The sequence below is a fragment of the Mya arenaria genome, chromosome 11, assembly GCF_026914265.1.
Source record: "Mya arenaria isolate MELC-2E11 chromosome 11, ASM2691426v1".
Taxonomy (NCBI): Eukaryota; Metazoa; Mollusca; class Bivalvia; order Myida; family Myidae; genus Mya; species Mya arenaria.
In genome coordinates, this window is record NC_069132.1 from 12,550,100 (window position 1) to 12,573,404 (window position 23,305).

Sequence of the window (23,305 nt, forward strand, 5' to 3'; positions counted from 1 at the left end):
TGAGCCCAATACCAGCCATCTATCTAATAAACCAGCTCTCAGTGGTTCAAGCTCAATACCAGGCATCTATCTAATAAACCAGCCCTCAGTGGTTCAAGCTCAATACCAGGCATCTATCTAATAAACCAGCCCTCAGTGGTTTGAGCCCAATACCAGCCATCTATCTAATAAACCAGCCCTCAGTGGTTCAAGCCCAATACCAGCCATCTATCTAATAAACCAGCTCTCAGTGGTTTGAGCCCAATACCAGCCATCTATCTAATAAACCAGCCCTCAGTGGTTCAAGCCCAATACCAGCCATCTATCTAATAAACCAGCCCTCAGTGGTTTGAGCCCAATACCAGGCATCTATCTAATAAACCAGCCCTCAGTGGTTCAAGCCCAATACCAGCCATCTATCTAATAAACCAGCCCTCAGTGGTTTGAGCCCAATACCAGCCATCTATCTAATAAACCAGCTCTCAGTGGTTCAAGCCCAATACCAGGCATCTATCTAATAAACCAGCTCTCAGTGGTTTGAGCCCAATACCAGTCATCTATCTAATAAACCAGCCCTCAGTGGTTTGAGCCCAATACCAGGCATCTATCTAATAAACCAGCCCTCAGTGGTTCAAGCCCAATACCAGGCATCTATCTAATAAACCAGCTCTCAGTGGTTTGAGCCCAATACCAGGCATCTATCTAATAAACCAGCCCTCCGTGGTTCAAGCCCAATACCAGCCATCTATCTAATAAACCAGCCCTCAGTGGTTTGAGCCCAATACCAGCCATCTATCTAATAAACCAGCTCTCAGTGGTTCAAGCTCAATACCAGGCATCTATCTAATAAACCAGCTCTCAGTGGTTCAAGCTCAATACCAGCCATCTATCTAATAAACCAGCTCTCAGTGGTTTGAGCCCAATATCAGGCATCTATCTAATAAACCAGCTCTCAGTGGTTCAAGCTCAATACCAGGCATCTATCTAATAAACCAGCCCTCAGTGGTTCAAGCTCAATACCAGGCATCTATCTAATAAACCAGCTCTCAGTGGTTCAAGCTCAATACCAGGCATCTATCTAATAAACCAGCTCTCAGTGGTTTGAGTCCAATACCAGTCATCTATCTAATAAACCAGCTCTCTGTGGTTTGAGCCCAATACCAGTCATCTATCTAATAAACCAGCTCTCAGTGGTTTGAGTCCAATACCAGTCATCTATCTAATAAACCAGCTCAATGAGGAAGATGCCCTCTCGTCTCCACCGCGTCCGGTCTGGACTGTCTCCCATAGTTTGCATCAATGGCAAGTCAGTTATATTTTCCACTTGTGAACCAGTCTGATTATTGCTTAAATTTGAGTTATCACTGTTTTCTACACTTCTATCCTTGGATCGGACGAAAGGCTTAGTTAAAAGTTCTTTCAATCTAAAGCTGTTATTTCGCAGCTGATGTCTGAGTTTTACCCTGTCAGCAGCACTGCTTTCATCTTGGCTCCCAGCTGATTCATTTGGGCATGACTGATCCTCCGAGGCTGGACTCCTTGGCCCAAGACTGTCGAAGCTTTGACTCATTATTGATGGCTTAGTGATTGACAGTGGAGTTTGTCTATTAGTGTTTAATGGACTTTGTGGCCTGCGTAACAATATAGAACTTGACAACCTAGAACTTTGAATACGTGGTGGCATGATTGTTTTGTGTGCTTCTTTTGAGCCATTTTCACTATCCTTATCTTTGTGGTTACCATTCTGTTGCTCACTACTGGCACTGTTGGTGTTATCACTTTGAGCAGAGTTGCCAGTCTGCTGAGCTCCTTCAGTAGCTTGTCTGTTCATACGAGCAGCTGCGGCTGCCAAAGCTGGGCTCTGGGCCCTAGCCAGGATGCGATGCATAGGGCTACCAGGTCTCTGGAGAGCAGCCAGTCGACTCCCTGGGGCAGATGTACTGGCCATGCTTGTAGCTGTGCCAGGAGCAGTGCTGGTTGGCTGAGGGCTATTGTCAACAGTGGATGTTTTGTTTGTGGCTTGAGTGTAAGGGTTCACAGGCCGGGACAGACGAATGATCCTGCTGGCCTGCCTGCCTCTCTCTGGACTATCTTTCTCAGTCTGAGTCCCATCTGGCCCAGTGCTCATACAATCGGCCATCTCCTGGCTAAGAGACAGATTGTCACCCTGCTGGGCCCCAACCTGGGACTCTTGATGATCCTCCTCCGGAGTGTTTGGTCCTTCCTTCTTGATGGGTTCTGCCTTCTCAAAGGCTGACAGCTCATGTATGACATTCTTAACAAACTTCTCATCTTCATTATCAGAGTCAGCCATTGTTTATGTTTTCATTTTCATTCTTGTTTTAGCATTCAAATAGATAATGACAACTGCAATCATGGGAAAGTATTAGCTCATCTGTATAACACTAATTATGCAATTTAAGAATACCTTGATATAACAGGAGAATATACATACTCTGTCAATGGTCATGGACTGAATATCACTGTACTATGTAATTGGGCTATTTAAATTTCTCATAATAAAAGGCATATGTAATAAGATCTATCAAAAGACCAGCTCACTCCAAAGTGTATTTATATAAGTTAATGGGTTTCTGCTTTTAAATCAAAATATTGTCTAAGGTGTTAGATAATGCACAAGTTCATTTTTGAACACTAAGTAGATGAAGGCAGATAGGGAAATTGGTGCGACCACTACATAACTTGTATTGAAAACCAATAGCTCTTAATTTGATTTAATCCTTCTGCCGAGCTCTGATATTAAATCTTATCCAATATGATAGGTCCCATTTATTGTGTTGGTGATCACTTGCCAAAAGTTAACAATAAGTTTCCACCGATCCTTGGTCAACCACGAAGGGTGCATAAGTCATAATCAATGGCAAGGCTCGTATGTCATCGGTCTTTATTCACCTTTCTTTCTATTCTATTTACTATATATGCACTCACATTTAAACTCTAATTCCACACTTATGCCATTCCGAACTATAGAATGTCTTTTTCAATATCATTTGGATCTATAATAATATTATAAAAGCTTTGCATATTTGCAATCTTGCAGTTGTCACCAGTTATAGTAATGTTACACTTATAAATCCATCACTGTTATGGGTGTTAATCCATGTGTATACACTTAACATTAGATACACATGTAATTGCCATATTTAATCCAATTAATCCAGCAGGTGCTTCCTCGATTGGTCAGTCTGTATGTTGACACTGGGATGGCTTTATTTTCCCAACCCCTCGTCACCCTGCAAAAGATAAACATTAATTTTAAAGTAATCCTGTGAACTAACGCAAGCCTTGATACAATGTCACAGGATTTTTTCACACATACACACTAATTTATTTGTGAAATCAATTTTAGACATTGAAATTACAAGGCTGAACCATTACAGTTTCTATATCAGAGTAAATATCTATATCCTTAAATCTTCAACATGTAAGTACAGATCAATATTAATATACAAGAATAAGCTATAAAAGATGAAATTAAGACATAATTTAATAACTAACAGAATATAAACATTAATATGACACATAACATTAAATGCTAATGTAATTAAATCACAAAAAATACAAAATTAATAATTTTTCAATGAACTGGAATGTAAGTTATGTATCATTATTCAATTGATGTCAACTTAATCTTGACAAAGTTCTAACACTTATTGACCAGAGCTATCCCTTTGCCGTGATCATTAGAGATGGCTTAACCATTATAAAGGCACAGGAATAAAGAAAGGTCTGTGTGAGATGACTTGCACAGTGGCCAAGAGAAAAGCTAGCCTGCTACCTCAGACTGATAAGGAGATCAGAAACTGTTTTGAGGAACAATAGGGGGGTTAAGGGGGGGTTATCATTGATAATTCTGCCATCAACTTCGAAGCAAACAATAGTTAACCCACAATGTCTTGCAATCAAAGATTCAACATGTAGGACATATTTCAACAATATATCGATTCATTTCAATCACATATGCATGTATAAATGGATTCAAATCCTTGTACGTTTTGAAAATTAAACTATTTGAATTTTGAAGAATCATGACAGCATTGCAACTGTATGTGGCTGCTACATGTATTATATATTACATATCATCTCAATGTCACCCTTAGAAAGATAAATATGACCATACCAGCAACATGGCCAGGAGCCTATTTTGATAAAAGTTGTTAGTAAATTAACATTACTTAAATCTGTAAAAACACCACAAATGGTAACTTGACATTTGACATTTTTTTAATTTCCTCAATTTTGTGTTGATTATAAATACAATCTCAAGTTCAATTCGCACAAATATGTAGCAAAATAATGACACCAAGATAATTTCAGTTTACAACTAAAACTTGACCAAGATCTCTTTTTCAAACTGCCCCATCTACTATGGCTCTACCCCAAACTATTGTTGAATGGAAAAGCAGGAATAAACATATGTTGTGTATGAGGATTGCCAATGCAAGGTTACAGGGCTTAGAACCCTGTTTAAATAAAAGTATTGTTAACAAAGCCATGTATACCTATTACCGGTACATGGTGTTTCTGTCTATTTTTAATGGAAATCTAGCGACTGCATGTCTGAAATTGAAAGCTTGCAATTCTGATTTTAAAGAGGAAGTCCTGGATTATATGTAATCTCGAAAAAAATAACTAGAATGGGCTTTTGAGAAAAGCGCATGTCTCCCCCGAAGGCTTAGTAAGACTTAGAGGTGTAAAGTACTGATACATCTGGCTGGAAAGCAGGGTGTGAGAATTCAATAGGGATTTCCACACAATAAGCCCTAGTTAATGATCTGAAAACTATTTTTCATCTTTCAAGCACTTGACCTTGACATGTGACCCCAAAATCAATAGGGATCTTCTACACCTCATGACCAACCTTCCTACCAAGTTTGGTGAACCTAGGTCAAACCGTTCTCAAGATATTGAGCGGCATTGGTTTTAACTTTGGGGGTCGCCGTGACCTTTGACCTAGTGACCCGAAAAACAATACATGTCTTCTACACCTCATGACCAACCTCCCTACCAAGTTTGGTGAACCTAGGTCAAACCGTTCTCAAGATATTGAGCGGAAATGTTTTTTACATTGGGGGTCGCCGCGACCTTGACCTTTGACCTAGTGACCCCAAAAACAATAGGGATCTTCTACACCTCATGACCAACCTCCCTACCAAGTTTGGTGAACCTAGGTCAAACCGTTCTCAAGATATTGAGCGGAAATGTTTTTTACATTGGGGGTCGCCGCGACCTTGACCTTTGACCTAGTGACCCCAAAATCAATAGGGATCTTCTACACCTCATGACCAACCTCCCTACCAAGTTTGGTGAACCTAGGTCACACCGTTCTCAAGATATTGAGCGGAAATGTTTTTTACATTGGGGGTCGCCGCGACCTTGATCTTTGACCTAGTGACCCCAAAAACAATAGGGATCTTCTACACCTCATGACCAACCTCCCTACCAAGTTTGGTGAACCTAGGTCAAACCGTTCTCAAGATATTGAGCGGAAATGTTTTTTACATTGGGGGTCGCCGCGACCTTGACCTTTGACCTAGTGACCCCAAAAACAATAGGGATCTTCTACACCTCATGACCAACCTCCCTACCAAGTTTGGTGAACCTAGGTCAAACCGTTCTCAAGATATTGAGCGGAAATGTTTTTTACATTGGGGGTCGCCTCGACCTTGACCTTTGACCTAGTGACCCCAAAAACAATAGGGATCTTCTACACCTCATGACCAACCTCCCTACCAAGTTTGGTGAACCTAGGTCAAACCGTTCTCAAGATATTGAGTGGAAATGTTTTTTTACATTGGGGGTCGCCGCGACCTTGACCTTTGACCTAGTGACCCCAAAAACAATAGGGATCTTCTACACCTCATGACCAACCTCCCTACCAAGTTTGGTGAACCTAGGTCAAACTGTTCTCAAGATATTGAGCGGAAATGTTTTTTACATTGGGGGTCGCCTCGACCTTGACCTTTGACCTAGTGACCCCAAAAACAATAGGGATCTTCTACACCTCATGACCAACCTCCCTACCAAGTTTGGTGAACCTAGGTCAAACCGTTCTCAAGATATTGAGTGGAAATGTTTTTTACATTGGGGGTCGCCGCGACCTTGACCTTTGACCTAGTGACCCCAAAAACAATAGGGATCTTCTACACCTCATGACCAACCTCCCTACCAAGTTTGGTGAACCTAGGTCATGCGGTTTTCCAGTTATCGATCGGAAACGAAGTGTGACGTACGGACGGACTGACGGACTATCGGACTGACGGACAGGGCAAAAACAATATGTCTCCCCCAGAGAGGGGGAGACATAATTATTGCTTAAAGTGAGCACCAAACAAGATTGGCTAAAAATTATTAATGAATACAGGGAACCAAAACATTTCACAGGCATGAACAATTATGAGTACATTAAAAAAAAGTGATTGGCTCACACAGTAAACATGTTTAGTGGAAAAAACCTACCCTGATGGTCAGGAGAGAAAAACATGATGGTCATGTTGAATAACATAACTCCATTAAAATAGCAACTGGTGTTAATATACAGCTGGCACCAGGTAAACCAATATGAGCCTCAAACCAGTGTTGTTCCCCCACTATTTTGGAAATGAAGCAGGGACCTTTCTGATTTGGAAAAAATATCCATTTTGATTAAAATTGGGAATTTCTATTTTTCCTAAAAGTCAGCAAGAATGCTTTTCAAAACAGAAATTGAGAAAACTGGGAAATTTATTTTCAGGTAAAAAGCATTGGAAAAGGGGCCAAAATGAATTTGGCCCCCCATTTGTAAAAAAAACAAACTCATTAAAATACATTATTTCATAACTTAGACACTAATTATTATTCATTATGTAACAAGTACTTGATTATAAACACCATGTCACAAGCAACACCTACCGTAGGGATTCAGCCAATTTTTAAGAAGTATGTATAAAGACTGAGTGATCAAAGTCATAACCAATTTATATATATTTCATACTTTGATTGGCATCTTTCACATACATGAAAAACTTATATCTATATGTTCATATATTTACTTTTCATAACCTTAAATGACATTAGATCCTCAAAAGATCTTAAGTTTTAAAACCTTTTTTTTAATTATTGTAGACTGCATTGCCCTTCTGCCTTCAAATATGTCTAAACCAACCTCAAAGAAAATTTATGTTTCAGATAAGCATTTTATGTACAAGAAGGAGACAATTTCACATATAGTAAACTCCGGATAAAAAAGACTCCGTATATAACAACACTCCGGATATAACGAACAAATAATTTTGGCAGGATTTTTGTCCTTTATTTAATGTAAAAGAAATATGCATATAATGTACTCCGGTTACATGTAAGGAATGATTGCTTTTCTGGCAAAATGAAAAATGTGCAGTGAAGTTAATGTAACTATAACAAACTAATCTTACCAAAAATAAGGTGATAAAATATTTTACTTATTTTTTATATTTCACTGAACTACATAGCAGAATTTAGCATGGTATAATTGAATACAGTCAAAAATGTAAAATGGTTCCGACAATGTAAACTGCCCACACCCAAGGTTGTTTTAGATGGAAAACGGCCAAAGAGTGCATACTTATAATGAACAAAACATATCGCAGTAGTTGTTCCTTAAAGCTCTCTTAAAGGAGATAAAAATGAAATAGTGCAAAAATAAATAAATTTAAAGAAAAAAGACAAAATATAACCACAAAGTTTAACACCACAAATTTTAAAGAACAAAATAATGCCCTAAAATAGTACGAAATGGTGCATTTTGGGCATATTTTATTCCTATATTGACATAAAAAGTAGGGATGCAAACGAATGGCAAAATCGATATTCGAATATTCGGTAATTCTTTCGATCGAATATTCGAATATTCGATAAAAATTGAATCTTTAAAAAGTTATTGTTATCTATTAATTTTAGTTATAAACCACGATACCCTTTTCTTTATCTGTCGAATGTTTCTAGTGTTATCGTAATACAATACAATACATAGCAGCGTGTCGAATATTATTACATCGACATATGAAATACATATCTAGCACATAACAAGCACATAACAAGCACATACAATTCAATGAAATCACTCATCAATAAAATCATCACATATGATGGCCTTGTTCTTATTCAGAAATATTATCTTATCAACAAGATCACATGACAGTCTGTTTCTAAGTTTGTTAACAATGAGTCCGGCGCAGGAGAAAATTCTTTCTGATGGCACAGACGTCGCAGGTATCCCAAGCAGTTGGCGAGCAACATGTGCAACGCGAGGAAAGCGTCCCTCGTTCTTTTTCCATCATGCAAGTGGAGTGGCCTCCTCGTCGGAAGGTTCGTGCCGGTACCGACGCAGCTCGTCGTTAGCCGTCTTGGTCGTCTTTGGAACCATGAAGTTAAGACGGGGTCGTTTGGAGGGTGTTGACGCACTCTCGTCGGGGTTGGCAACCGAAATGGAACATCGTCCAATCTACTCTCGAGCGCGTCATCCGTGTAGCGCCGCTGTTCCGTTGACAGGAAGTCCAGGTCTTTGTAGCGGGGGTCCAATAGAGCGGCAAGGACTAGGGTGGATGTGGCGGTGGCATCGTTCGAAGGTCGGAAGCGGCGACGAAGCTCAGCAGCAATAACACCCTTCACTTCCTTGACGACATGGGAATCAGCCTCGCATGCACGGAGTGTGTTGTCCAAAAGACTTGTCACGATGAGATAAACTTCACTGCATGACACGTTCTTCTCCGTTGACATATACGAAGTCGTCTCAGTCAAATGACTGAGTACGTCACTCAGCTCGGAGACGACAGTCCACTCGCCGTCCTTCAACGACAGGTGCTGGTCGGCCTTCCGGGTAACCCGAGTGTCCAGCATGAGGTCGGACAGGACGCGGCGTTGCTCGTTCAGCCGGGCCAGTATAGCATGCGTGATGTTCCATCGGGTTGTAACATCCTGCACCAGCTCGTGTTTGGGCACCTTTAGAGTAGCTTGGCGCTTGCGCATTTCGGCCGTCAATGTAGTCGAGTGTTTGATGTGCCCGACCAGCTTACGACATCTGGAGACGACCCTGTTGACATCCGGGAGAGCAAATGCCTGCTTGATGCCAGCTGCAGTGTTTGCCCAAAGCACCCAGAACACAAATCATGTTTAAGACCAGAAACGGTAAACTTTTTCATTGATTGCTGTTTACTGCTTTCACTTTGAGAACTCGGATGCTTAGCCTTCACGTGATTCCAGAGATTAGTCGTCGTGCCCATGTACGACAACCTCACACTGCATAGTTTGCACGTGACAGATTTCTTGTCAACAGAGCGCGTGAAATAAGTCCATACTTCAGATGTGGCTGGCATCTTTTACGTTGTTAAGAAATACAAATCTAATATATAATATAATAATAAGTTTAACTTATAATGTTTTGCGAACATATATTCTGAAGGAATGAAGTGGTATCTACTTTCAGCGTATAATATCAATCACCGATTTGAGCAATATTGCTCAGCTTAATTGGCAGGCAAACTGACAAGAGGGTGTGAAGGCCGCTTCCTTAAATTCTTAATTGGCATGGTCATTTAAAAGAACTGAAAATTAATTAAACTTGTTTGATGTCACTTCCTAATAGCCAGTTATTTTACAATTATGGACACTGTTTATAGTACCCTACGATCGATCCCTAATTGACACATGACGCACACTCGATTGTCATCTCGTTAACGCCTCAGGCACAAGATGCGTATTGTTGTAAAAACAAGACAATATAATTTTAAACACAACAACTGCCCTAAAGACTCAAGGTTTATATCATTATTTTTTGAAAAAAAATAATCGAATATTCGAATACCGATTTTAACATTCGAATACTAAACGTTCGATCGAATATTCGAATATTCGAATATTCGTTTGCATCCCTAATAAAAAGTAAACTTAGACGATATAGAGGGGGCTCGTGCCAGGTGCATCCCCTCTCCCCTGGAATCCCTAGAGGATAATAATACAAATTTTATAATAAACTAGATTGACATTGTTTATGATGCTGTGTATTGGGAGTCAAATTCTGATCTACAATTTTTCTAACAAGTATGGAACAAATGGGGAAAAATATACAAAAAGCAGTAAATATTTCACTCAGAAACGTAAAATGGATCTTGAGATACTCATTAAAAAATAAATAATAAATATTTATTTTTAAATGGGGACTTTCATAGGCTATTTTGGGAGAAAATACAGGGGTTGGCCCTTGGGTAAGTAGCCAGGTAGCGGCTACAGAAAATATGGGTAAAAAACCCTGCACGTCATTATTAAATGTTATGAGTTACATTTTTGGGGTTGTTTTGAGTGAGAGAAAAGACCCAAATACCAGAAAATGTCTATGAAATATCTTCTGGGGAATTTTATACATTCAATTCTGAAAAAATCATCTAACATACATATAATGTATATTTTGACGTTGTGAACATAATGTCATTGTAAAATATCTACTATAAAGCAGTTGAAGAAAGACAATTTTTTAACCATGATAGCAGGGACCTATCAAAGGTCTGTGATGATAGTTAGGCAAGAATAAAACAGCAGAAGGGACTGATGCACAAAACAAAACTACAACTGAATGAATATACCGGTAGTATTAGTATTCAGAAGTGTTTAACTGTTATTTTACTTGTTACTAGGTATTGGACATATCAAGGGATTCTATCTAATTATTGAATTACATGTTTTTAAGGGCCATGCCAAGCAAAGGGTTGTTTTTTTATCTACACCAGATGGTAAAAGCATATTTGTTCAGTCCATTACATTTGGGGCCCAATGTCGAATGACCATAATGTTACTTCATGCAACAGTTAGTCAAAGGACTTGCTAAAATGTTTATAACTTGCTCTAATAAAATTAAGTGTCAATATGTCACAAAAAAAGTTTCCATGAACACTCATTTAGTCATTATCAGTGATTATTGTGGCTGTGCAATCTTGCAAGTTGGTAGACTAAAATAAACTTTCAAAATGGGATTCTTCTTAACGTCAAAACGGGTAAGCGAAAAAAACAGGGGGTGTTTTGAAAAATATTGAAATTGTATTGAGAGAAGTATTTTATGTTTGAAATCAATTATGAAAGGTTATATTTATATTTTTACACGTAACTGCAAAAGTATTTTCACAAAACAAGCATTAATTGCAATAAAAAACAGACTTTACTTCTTTGGTAAAATTCAGGTTAACAAAGCTTCTAATGACACATACATGTGAACTATGGGTTAACGTCTCATCCACTCTAAAATACCTTCAGAGAAATTCATACAATCAAAAATGTCCTCCATTAGAAACCATCTTCCCTGGATTAATCAAAGTCTGAAGAGGATTATTAGAAGGCGTGATAGGGCCTTCAAAAAATTTAGGAAATCAAACAAACCCTCTGATCACAAATACTTCCTGGACCTCAAACATACAGTCCGAAGGAAAACAAAAGAGGCCTATCAAAATTACCTTGAGGATATTCTTAACGTAAACCAGTCTGATGCCTCTCCCTCATCAAAGCCAAACACCAAAAAGTTCTACTCCCTCCTAAAACATTCCAAACAAGATTCAGCATCCCTGCCACCCCTGAAATACCGAAACAAACTCCATACAGATGAAACTTCAAAGGCAACTGTTTTAAATAAACAGTTCCAATCGGTATTTAGTCCAATATCGCCCGTTAACTTAGCATCCTACTGCAAGATGAGACTCCAAGAGATAGCTGATAAAAAACAAAACTCACCACCTGAAGACAGTCAAAATTACCAAAGAATGCCAAATATACACATAAGTGCCAACGCCACTGAAAAGCTCCTAACAAATCTCAACCCTCATAAGGCATGTGGGCCAGACAAAATCAAGCCCATCATTCTTAAAACTCTTTCAAAGGAGCTGTCACCAATCCTTGAAATTCTCTTCCAGAAATCCATTGATGAGGGATCCATACCCTCCCAGTGGAAAAATGCAAATGTAACTCCTATTTACAAGAAGGGCGACAAGTCAGACCCAGCCAACTACAGGCCAATATCCCTTACATGTGTACTTTGCAAAACACTGGAGCATATAGTATCCTCATCAATTTCAAAACACTTTACAAACCTTGGCATTCTGTACAATCTCCAACATGGTTTCCGAGAAAAAAGATCCTGTGTGACACAACTAACAATGCTTGTAAATGACCTTGTAAAATCAGTGTACAACAAACAACAGGTTGACCTGATACTCTTAGATTTTAGCAAAGCCTTCGACAAAGTGAGCCATGAGAAAGTCCTCCTAAAAATGCATAATTATGGCATACGTGGTCAAACACTAAAATGGATTAAGAGCTTTTTAGATAACCGGCTTCAATCTGTGATCCTAAACGGTACAAGCTCAGAGCCAATACCTGTCTCATCAGGAGTCCCGCAGGGGTCTGTGCTCGGGCCCCTGCTCTTCCTTGCATACATAAATGACCTCCCACAAACCATCCAGTCTAAAGTGCGTCTATTTGCAGATGACACAGCAATATACATGTCACTTACCTCAGTCAAACAGTCCTATACCCTACAAAATGATCTTAAGACACTAGAAAAGTGGGAGTTGGACTGGGATAAGGAATTCAATCCCTCCAAGTGTCAAGTTATCCACGTCACAAGAAGGAAACATTCTATCCCCTCACAATACTATCTACACAATACACTCTTAGAATCTGTCACCTCAACAAAATACCTCGGAGTGGATATCTCAAATGATTTATCTTGGGACACCCAGATAAATAGGACAACAAAAAAGGCAAATCAAACTCTAGGTTTCCTTCGCAGGAACATAAAGGTCAATTCCATACCCCTTAAGTCCATGGCATACCAGACCCTTGTCAGACCCCAGCTGGAATATAGCTCCGAAGTCTGGTCCCCTTATACTCAAACTCAAATAGACCAAATAGAAGCGGTCCAGAGGAGGTCAGCGCGTTGGGCGATGGCTGACTTTGGCCGCACCTCCAGTGTCACTGACATGCTACACACCCTAAAATGGCGCCGCCTAGATCTCCAGCGCATTGACTCCAGATTGTCCCTCATGTACAAAATTACTAACCAGTTGGTGGCAATCCCCATCCAAGATTTCCTCATCCCTCTTACTAGGCAATCCCGCCATTACCATCCCTTATCATATAGGTTAATCTCTGCCACAACTAACTACTACAAGTACTCCTTCTTCCCCAGGTCCATAGTACTATGGAATAATCTCCCCCCAGATGTACCCCTTCTTCAAACCCTAGAACAGTTCAATGCTGCTGTTAGCTCCATTGAACACAGTTCACCATAACCTGTTCTTCACTCCTATTTTTAACCTTTTAAACCACTAACAAATGTTTTCCCTTCCCTTTATATTTGTTTTTTGGCCGGAATTCTTTTAACTTCTACTAACAATCTTTGTGGCTTGACGCGCACAAATATGTCTACGTCCCTGTAAAGGGTTCGACAGTACAGGAAGATAGATAGAACTGTAGGTGCCGCTTCATATATATGTTTTGACAGTCAGGAATGAAAGCAAAACTAAAAGTTAAAACTCATAATTATTTGTTGGATATTGTCTTTCATGCACGGAACTTACATTATATAACATATATTATGTCTATATGGCTTGTTTTAATGTCTTTTATGGCCGATATATGCTCAACACAGAATCCCAATCGGAACAAGTGGCCCAAAATGGAGTCAAAATATATGTATGTGAAGGATTTGCCATATAAAAACATTGATCTTTCCAATACTATTAGGACTGGGCAAGTTGGTTGTTTGAAAATCTTACAGCATTACACGTAAATAGTGTCTTCCAGATAAAGCAACTTGATCTGACCGAGCGTCTGTACACAACAGGTAAATCTAGCAGTTTTTATAGTTCATATTTGTTTAAGACTTTCAGTTTAAAACACAAGTTTATTTCGGAATTTAAACAGGAGTTGAAACGTTTATTTTGAAACAAAGGCAAAGAGTTATAGTGTATTTAAAGGCAGAGGATAAATATTGAATAAATTCTACGATTTCGCTAAAACACATTAAGTTCACAACCTTTCGAACGTTTTGTTTACTAAAATATTTCCTTAATTTCATGCCAAGGAGTATTCTCCCTTTCCTCGATTCGGCTTTACAGTCATAACGGCATTGAAAGAACGGTTTTACCGGTGCGGGGTATACAGGAATCCAGTGGATTTCACGTGAAACCACTCAAAACGTGAAATCCACTAAGAACTCATTCTTTTTTTAGAAAAAAAATGATTATCTAACTTTTTTTTGTATAAATTTCAATAAATGATTTATGAGTGGATTTCACCTCTCAAAAAGTGGATTTCAATTCTATTTCCGATCGCTTTTTCAAAATATTTCTTCTTTTTTATCAATTTCAATAAAATTTCAAATCCGATTATGAAGCCTATTTCATTATATGTTAAAAAAAATATTTATTTGTTAGAAAATAAATTAGTAATGAGTGGATTTCACTTCTCAAAAAGTGGATTTCACTTGTATTTCCGATCGCTTTTTCGAAATACTTCTACAACTTTCTTATTTTTTGATCAATTTTAATGAAATTTAAAATATAAACCGATTATGAAGCCTTTTCAATTATTTGTTCAACAAAAAGAAATATTTTTTAAAAAATAAATGAGTCATGAGTGGATTCACGTCTCAAAAGTGGATTTCACTTTTCGAAAATTGGATTTCATTTCGATTTCCGATCTTTTTACAAACTATGTCTACAACTTTCTTATTTCTTGATCAATTTGAATTATAAACCTATTATGAAGCCTTTTCAATTATTTGTTCAACAAAAAGAAATATTTGTAAAAATGAATGAGTTATGAGTGGATTTCCCGTCTCAAAAAGTGGATTTCACTTCTCGAAAATTAGATTTCACTTCGATTTCCGATCTTTTAACAAAATATGTCTACAACTTTCTTATTTCTGGACCAATTTCAATAAAATTTAAAATATCAACCGGTTATGAAGCCTTTTCAATTATTTGTTCAACAAAAAGAAATATTTGTTAAAATGAATAAGTTATGAGTGGATTTCACTTCTCGAAAACTGGATTTCACAATGATTTTCGATCAATTTTTTAAAAATTGCTATAACTTCTTCATTTATTGAAAAATTGCAATAACATTTGAAATATAAACCCTTCATGAGGCACTTTCCAACAAATAAACAATACAATTCTACCTTTTAATTAAAACTGGGACCAATAATACAATCTTACTCCCAGATTAAAATGAATGAGTTTTGAGTGGATTTCACCTGAAATCCACTGGATTCCTGTATCACCCTGTACCCCGTTTTTTCTGCAAGTTTTTATTCTCCGCGAAACATGTAAATCACTGTACATAACATAACATATTTTAAACGCACTTGACTAACAATAAAAATAGCTCTGTATTTTACTTTCGCTGGCAATGGTCGAGTTTTCATATACTGTAAGCGTATCCAGGAAGGCAAATATCTGAAACGGAGGTACCACGGGTCCGACAGAGGCATGCCGACCCGTCAATATAAGGGCAATCTACTGACACTGAAAGAATATGTGGACACACCTGGTTTTATATTATATTGTACTTTACGTGCATACTTAGTACAACTTTGTGTGAGGTAACTTCTGGTTCGTGTGGTCCTACGGGAGTTCCCGGGATGATGCCCGTCTGACATCAGACGGTTTAGTCGATGATCGGTACTCGCACGGACAGGATGATATATAGTGAATTCTGTCCGTGGTACTGAACAGGCAGGAATATTTAATGGTTTTAACTCACATGAACACAGCGAATTTTAAAACTGAATATAAGTTCAAGAAAAATTATTATTAGCGGGTTGAGGTAAAATAAACCAAACAGGTACGTCTTCCGTACTCAGCTCATGGAATGCGATCCCGATGCTGCTCTCCTATTTCTCATCCCCACCGTCGGGCCCTTGCTCGGTTATCGGCATTGTTACGTTCCGGCTTATACCATGGCTGATAATGTTTTTGCACTACAACTACAAAAAATAGAAAGGGGAAAATAAGGTCACGAAGCACCTCTTGTCATTTGTATGAATCCCTGGTACCCACCTCGTCCCATCGCGGCCGTCGGTTTGGAGCGAGGTTTATGTCGTCGTTTTACACATGTATATGATCACCACGTAATCAATGAAACGAACGGGTATGCCTGTGGTTTATTAGGTGACATGCAGGTGAATCGTGAAGAGTGAAAACCTATGATTGATCGTTATTACTTATCATAATCAGATTATGGATGTCAATCAATTGCAATTCCTGATCCTGCCAGGTAAAGAAACAGGCATCAGCGTATTGCCGATTTGGTTTAAACAATATTTATTGTATATAAGTACATTGAACAAAGACATTAATTTCATACATGATAAATAAGAATTGAGGATATACATGTAGCTTGGAGTTAATCTGTATACCCTTCTCCTTATCTGTCATTTTACATAGTTAACAGTTTAAACAACAACTTCCGAATTTTGATACAGGGACGTGTAGTTCGAGGGTTGTAATAATTGCGTCACTAGTAAAACGAATAGCATGTCAATGGTTAATGCTCAATGGGTTGAGCAAAGTAAACATCTGAGATAGGAAACTACTTTTCAATAACATTCTTATATGAATCAAGAAAAGTTTCAAGAGTTTATTGGCGAATCGGCATGTTTGCCTTTGGCCATTTACAAACTATCTACTTATGGCCAAGACACAAAAGTATATTGATTTATTAAGCAATTATGTGATAACATTACATATATACTTACAAAGCAGTGTCCTAATAATATATACGAAAATATAACCAATAGAAGCAGCTAAACTTCTAGCTTTTCTTGTCTTAATTTCATAGCACTACATTTTGTATATATAAACATAACTAAGTTTTGTAAAAATAAATCCCTCTTTACTGACATCAAATATTTAAATTTAGCCATATTTGGCCAATTGAATTTAATATGATATTTTTTTCTAAGATCTGAATAGGCTGTACAACAAAGTAGAAAATGGTATTCAGACTCCACAGTGTCATGTGAACAAAGTTTACATTTTCTGTTTTCTCTGTTAATATTAGTATATCGACCAGTCTCTATTTCCAGTGAATGAGATGACAGTCTAAATCTTGATAATTCTTTTCTGTGTTTATCATTTTTGACACACGTTAAATATTCTTCAAATAAAAATATTTTTTAAATCTACAATAGTATTCCATTTTTGTTGGGATGTTAAGTTATCATACCACGTTTGAACATATTGATCTCGTACTCTTTATGTTAACAAAGGAAAATAATTGTAATCGGTATTAAAATCAACTAACAAGTTACCATAACCAATTCTGTTTAACAAATCAGACATAGCTGAGTGCCATATTTTTTACTAGCAGGACGTTATGTTATTATTATGATAAATATTGGATTGTTTTGTTAACACATGGTGCATTAATGAATTCGCATTCATATTATTTTTTATCCAATATTTTAATGCCCTTTCTTTACATATAACTGACAATGGGAACCGTCCTAGCTCGCCTAAAACGGCGGCATTAGATGTCTGTTGTTTAACACCAAGAATATGTTTGCAGAACTTTAATGGAGTTTATCTAGCTCGCTATGATCATATGCTACCCAAATCTCCGATCCATATAAAATAATTGGTACAACTAGAGCATCTAACAACGATAGTTTAGTTTTAATATCTAGTGTTAATCTACTAAAAACAGATAGTAATGATTGTATGCCTTTAAAGCCTGTTCTTTCAGCATTTTTTACAGCATTATTCATATTCCCAGTATATGAAAAGTTAATACCTAAGTAACAAAAGTTATCCACCACTTCAACAATTTCGTCATTAATTGTCCATCTAAAATTACACTGGCTTTTCCTGCTTTCAAACACACATATTTTAGTTTTTTAATGTTGCTTTTAAACCCCAGTTACATGAATACACATATACAGAGAATTTAGCTGATGCTGTAAACTTACAGATCAGTGGTAAATAATGCGATATCATCTGCAACAACGAACGTATACGAAAAGAAATAGATAAGTGGATTGGAAGAATCAAGTTAAAGGTTAACAGCTGGTCATGCCCGAATTACAGGGGCATCTCGAGTAGGCCTATTGCATCTTTTATATTTTTTCACGTTGGACATAGATTTGTGATTATGGATCTGTTTGTACGTTTTTGCAACGAGAGTTTCCAAATAGAAGTGTCTGGACTATGAAAAAAATGAATTCTTAATGATCATTTTTGCAGTCATGCATCATGCACAGAAAATTTTGAATGTAATTACCTTTTTGAAATTTGGATGGTTTACACACTTTGTGATATCGTAGATTCCCTTATATGTGCACACACAAATGAATATAATTTAAAATAGAGTAGCTTTTTAATTTTGTCACTAAATGTTACCAATATTGCCAATAAAAACTTGGGACCAATAACAAAAACTCCAACTCCCAGATAAAACTTGAAACTCTAAAATTTAAACGAAAACTTTCATTTGAAAAACTGTATATAAACAATATACTTCGATACAATTTAAGTTGTAAACATTTAATAGACAAGAACACCTGATATAAAATACATTATAACTATCTCACATCGAGTATCATTTGAATTCATTAATAATAAGGAGAGATGGAGTCAAGCATAAATAAATATATAGTGTTTTTTTTAGATCGAACAAACGAGCGATATAGTTATGAAACAATTTAGTTAATAAAATGACAAACTTCGTTTCACATGCCATAAAATTTGCCGATGGGTTATTCCTTCCCAGTTGAGATCTATTAACTATATTTACTGAAAAGCTCAGCTTTGACGTGTTGTATAGTTAATAGCCGACGAGTGGACCGCGTTGTTGTTGAAAGATACGGTAGTTAATTTAATGCCTACACTTCTATGCTCTTGCTGGAAAGCTCAGCTATCCTGTGAGGCATAGTAAGTTGAAACTTCAACAATCTTTTCTGTTGGATGAAGTTAGAGCGTATTTATATTTAGATTGCAGACGCAAAGAAAGAAAGTGAACGTATTTTATGTATATACCAAGAAAGCTCGGCTATCTGGTATTACATAACTGAGTAGTGTTTTTAAGTACAGTTTTAATTTTGAAAGTTACAACTCAGTGTTTTATTCAAGAAAGAAAGCTTTCTGATAATTCACGAGATCATCGGCAAAGCAGTAGATTGAGAGAGTTTGAAATTTATTGTAAAGAAGTCGATCATAGGCATTTAGACACAAGGAAAATTACTTACACAAAACTTCTTTTATAATTATTTTGTGATTATTTATTCAAAATCATTTGTACACCATCAAATGGTTAGGTAACCGTGAGGAAAATTATTATATTGTTTCATTTTTGTCATTTATCTAAGAGTTCTGCCAAGTTTGATAAAATAGTGTACAGCCGCTCGGTACACTCGCACACGTTACAAAACGAACCACTTCTCTAGAGTGGACATTAAGTTCTACTTTATACGTACCTATATGCACGATTGGCAGTTTCGGTGGATGCACATTGCTACTTTATTTGCCTTATTTGCAGTTCCGGGTGATGAACACTGCTACTTTCAATATAATGTTGTAGATTTTATTTTTTATTTCAAAATGGTTGTGTTGCAAGTGAATAATTCCGAATAGGAATGCACATAATGTTTGGTGAAGTGAAAACGAATTATAATGAAATACGGTAATACACGGTTTCATATGCCACAGAAAATGAAGCGATTTTTATTTAAATTATTCAGATAACATTGGATACAAATAGGTTCAACTGATGCGTGAGTCCTAAAGATGAGAGAAAACATACTAAGTGGCTTAGTAAAAAGCTAAGTTGTAGAATCCTTAGGGCAATTGAGATGTTGAAAGCAAATGATCAGCTTTGACAATCATTGCTGGAATACATTTAGTTTCACAATTAACAATAGTAAAAGGAAATTATATGTAAGAAAACGTGCAATATATGAAAATGACTAGGATTACATTTCATAGAATCATTGTGTGTATTCCATTTCTTGTTCACGGTGAGTCTTGCTTATATTACCAGTAAATGTCCAAGTAACAACTTATCTAGGAGACGCTCGCTAGGAATAACTGATATTTACAATTACATGTAATTAAAGCGGTTTTGAAATGGAGAATCAGTTAAGAAGTTATTAAACCTAACACGAAATCCTCATATTTATTTATACTCAACGAATGAATACTTATTTTTACTTAACGGGTGTTTACTATTTCAATTATTAAACTATACATCGTTCTCCTGAAAACTATACAGATGCTCTGTTGCCTTGTTGTCTGAAGGCAGTTCCATTGTTCTATGCCATGATTTCAGCGTCAAGCAACGGCGCTCCGGACCAACGGCCGAGGTACGCGGTCGGACAAGAAAACTTCGTCAAACATAGGTGACAATCAGCTTATATTTAATAAATACAAGTTTCTCAAATAACTAAATCTTGAATCACAAGAAATATACACATTTCGCTATTTTTTTTCTTTTTGAGGCCTTGAACCCTTTTATAGTTGCCCCGTGATAGGGACCATGAGGTCGGGGCCATCTCCATGTGCCCTTACAACATTCATATAGCAGTAATAACATATATAACAGTAATGTGTTGTACAGTTGAAATTGATACTATTGAAACGTTTAAAATATAAATGGTTGCTAGGTAATTACGCATATGTTGATATGAGATTGGAATGCTTTTTTACCTTCGAAAGCGAAAGCGGTAAAAGCAACAGATAGACTGGACTTAATAGTGCCTGTTTATTGAGTGAGATCATTGTAAGAAATAACTTTGTACTCGTATATATTATTTCATACGAAAGCAAAATAAGTAAAATAGTGGATGTTTATCAGCAACAGTTTCGATTGCTTTAAACACACTTAAACACTATTCTTGCATACCGGACGTGTGTTTCCGGTCATGTGACCAGTGCTGGAAAACCCCTTCTTACACACCCCATGTAAGATGAGTCACGCGCAACAGCGCGCCACTTCTTATTTCATTTATTGTATGGTTTATGAAAAATATATTATGCCATTTCAATAAAGCGCAATCAAATATATATATTATATATATGTTTGCAAGACTTAATTAAAATTGAACATTGAGTATCGGAAACGAGCTCTTTAGATCCCTGATGGTTTTAAAGTTGAAGAGTATTTCCCCAAAAACGATTTTTCCAGAAAAGTAAAATAAATCATCTTTTAAAGCTTCCCTCTCACAGATTGAACGTTTTGACGTTTTTATTTATTTATTTTTCTTGGAAAGAGCCAATTTTTGCGAAAATGCATGGAAACCAGTTATGTAAGACTGCTGACAAAACATTAGATCGCAGAATTTTACATTGAAGTTCAAAAATTGATGTTTTAAATATAATATAATAAATTATTGACAAAAACGTTCAATCTGTGAGAGTGTAGCTTTGTAAAAGGGCAAAAGTTATCCTTGCATATATGTAGGAAGTAAGTTTATCTGTTGACGGACTAATTCGTGAGAACTGTTTGACCCTATTCCCCTAAATAACTCTAGCACTTTTGCTACACTGCATTTATCCAAAGTTGGCAATGATTTGTCAATATTCACGTCATAATTTTTTTTTTATACTTTTAAGAAAATTTATGAGAGCGATAGAACTTTGATTTAAGTGACACTCTTATTTATTCAACAAACATACATTTTTAGTGATAAACCTTGAACTACTTTATACTAAATAATGCATTTATGCAAAATATTAATTAGTGATAACAAGATTGTAACTGTGTATTTAATAGCAGAAAGCGCAAAAAATATTAAATGCTTGGTGAATGCTAAATGATTTACTGTGGTCTACTACTGTGGTCTCATAAGGTAGAAATAGCGTGTTTTATGCTCATTTCTTTTCAATTAAACTCGGTATCTTTCATAAGAATGTTGTTTTCGACATTTATTAATCTTTTTTGGAATATTAAAACAACTTTATTAATTGTGGTAAATCTTATTTGGGAGTAAGAGTTCATCTATAGTTTTGCGTACACATAAAGCATTGTACAAGCACACAGTCCAATATCCCCGACTGCCCCTGTTTTCACATCATTAAGAATACTCTAAATGGCGGAATATGTACCAAGGGTATAGATGACACATAAACCTTGATAAATCTTGAAATGGTATGAATAAGATTATTACAAAGTAATGCTGTTTTTTGTTTCAGGAATTTCTCTCATGTGGGTCTAAACAATTCACCAACATCAACACAGATCATTGAAGTTCCTTCTGCAATGCTACAAACTCTCAAATTTAAATCGAACCTGTTTTTCAACAACTTTTTCAACGTCTACACGACAAAAGCAAAAGCTCTTGCCGAAAAATTGCACCATGCAGTCAACCAAGTGCACGCCATAGAATATGATCTCGATGAACTAATAGAAAATCTTGAGGATCAATATTCAAAAGAAGAAAACGAGTCACGGAAATCCGTCTTTTCCAAGCTATTGACTCAAACGACGTTGAAGAGATTAGAAATACGGAATAAGGTGGCTGTAGAGTACGGGATTCTGCAGTGCGTGTACGTGCTTGGGCGCTCGTGCGTTGTGGACGCGGACTGTCATGGCCAGGGCTGTATCCTCCAGTGTCGGCGGTCTTGGGCGCTCTGGTGGCAAACCAGCACCTGTCGCTAGGGCGGAGACCATCCTGGGTTTAACGATGGTCTTGATACAGCGATAATACACACCATTTTGCGTCCGAAGATATGGTGACTACTAAGTACTTACATAACTCAAGATATTATGATCCGATTCAAACTAGCTGGTTTCGGTTCGATACATGCACACTCGTGCTCAGTGACGTGAAAGTCAAACTTCCTTTAAAAACTGTCACTTGCACACAATAAAATTTAATTGAATAACTTTAATATCCTGAAAAGTTGATGCATGGATGGGTGTTTTTAATCCATGATATGACTGCATATTGAGTGAGTCTGAGTGGCATGCATGTTTATCGAACAGTAACGCGACTGTAAACTTAAATTATTTATATTGATATAACGCTCCAATGCGGATAAGTGTCTAGTTTTGAAAACTTTATATCTGCAACTACATTAAAGCTCATTAAACACAAAAGGAATGCTTAGCAAGAGGGCCATGATGGCCCTAAAACGCTAACATAAGCAAGGGCCAAAAACTCTTGTGATAAAGCATTAATAAAAATGTTGCAATTTAAACATATCTTTACTGATGACGATGCCTTGTTTTATATTTGTTAAGGGTCATGCAATGAAGCTACCGGTAAAGTTTCATTGAATTTGGCCCGGTAGTTTCAGAGATTTTT

General features: G+C 36.9%; 2 protein-coding genes across 2 annotated transcripts; one reads left to right on the forward strand and one right to left on the reverse strand.

Moving 5' to 3' along the window:
• Positions 1 to 1,198: 1,198 nt before the first annotated feature.
• On the reverse strand, positions 1,199 to 14,110 carry LOC128208332 (uncharacterized). The gene is made up of 2 exons (XM_052911890.1): positions 14,036 to 14,110; positions 1,199 to 3,233 (listed from the first exon to the last, which is right to left on the reverse strand). Exon 2 carries the CDS (start codon positions 2,291 to 2,293, stop codon positions 1,199 to 1,201), a length of 1,095 nt encoding a protein of 364 aa, XP_052767850.1. The 5' UTR covers positions 2,294 to 3,233; positions 14,036 to 14,110.
• A 5,451-nt stretch (positions 14,111 to 19,561) lies between these two features.
• On the forward strand, positions 19,562 to 23,212 carry LOC128209908 (uncharacterized). Its single transcript, XM_052914169.1, has 3 exons — positions 19,562 to 20,017; positions 20,329 to 20,398; positions 22,191 to 23,212. The coding sequence occupies exons 1-3, from the start codon at positions 19,957 to 19,959 to the stop codon at positions 22,654 to 22,656; spliced, it is 597 nt and encodes a 198-aa protein (XP_052770129.1). The 5' UTR covers positions 19,562 to 19,956; the 3' UTR covers positions 22,657 to 23,212.
• The last annotated feature ends 93 nt before the right edge of the window (positions 23,213 to 23,305 follow it).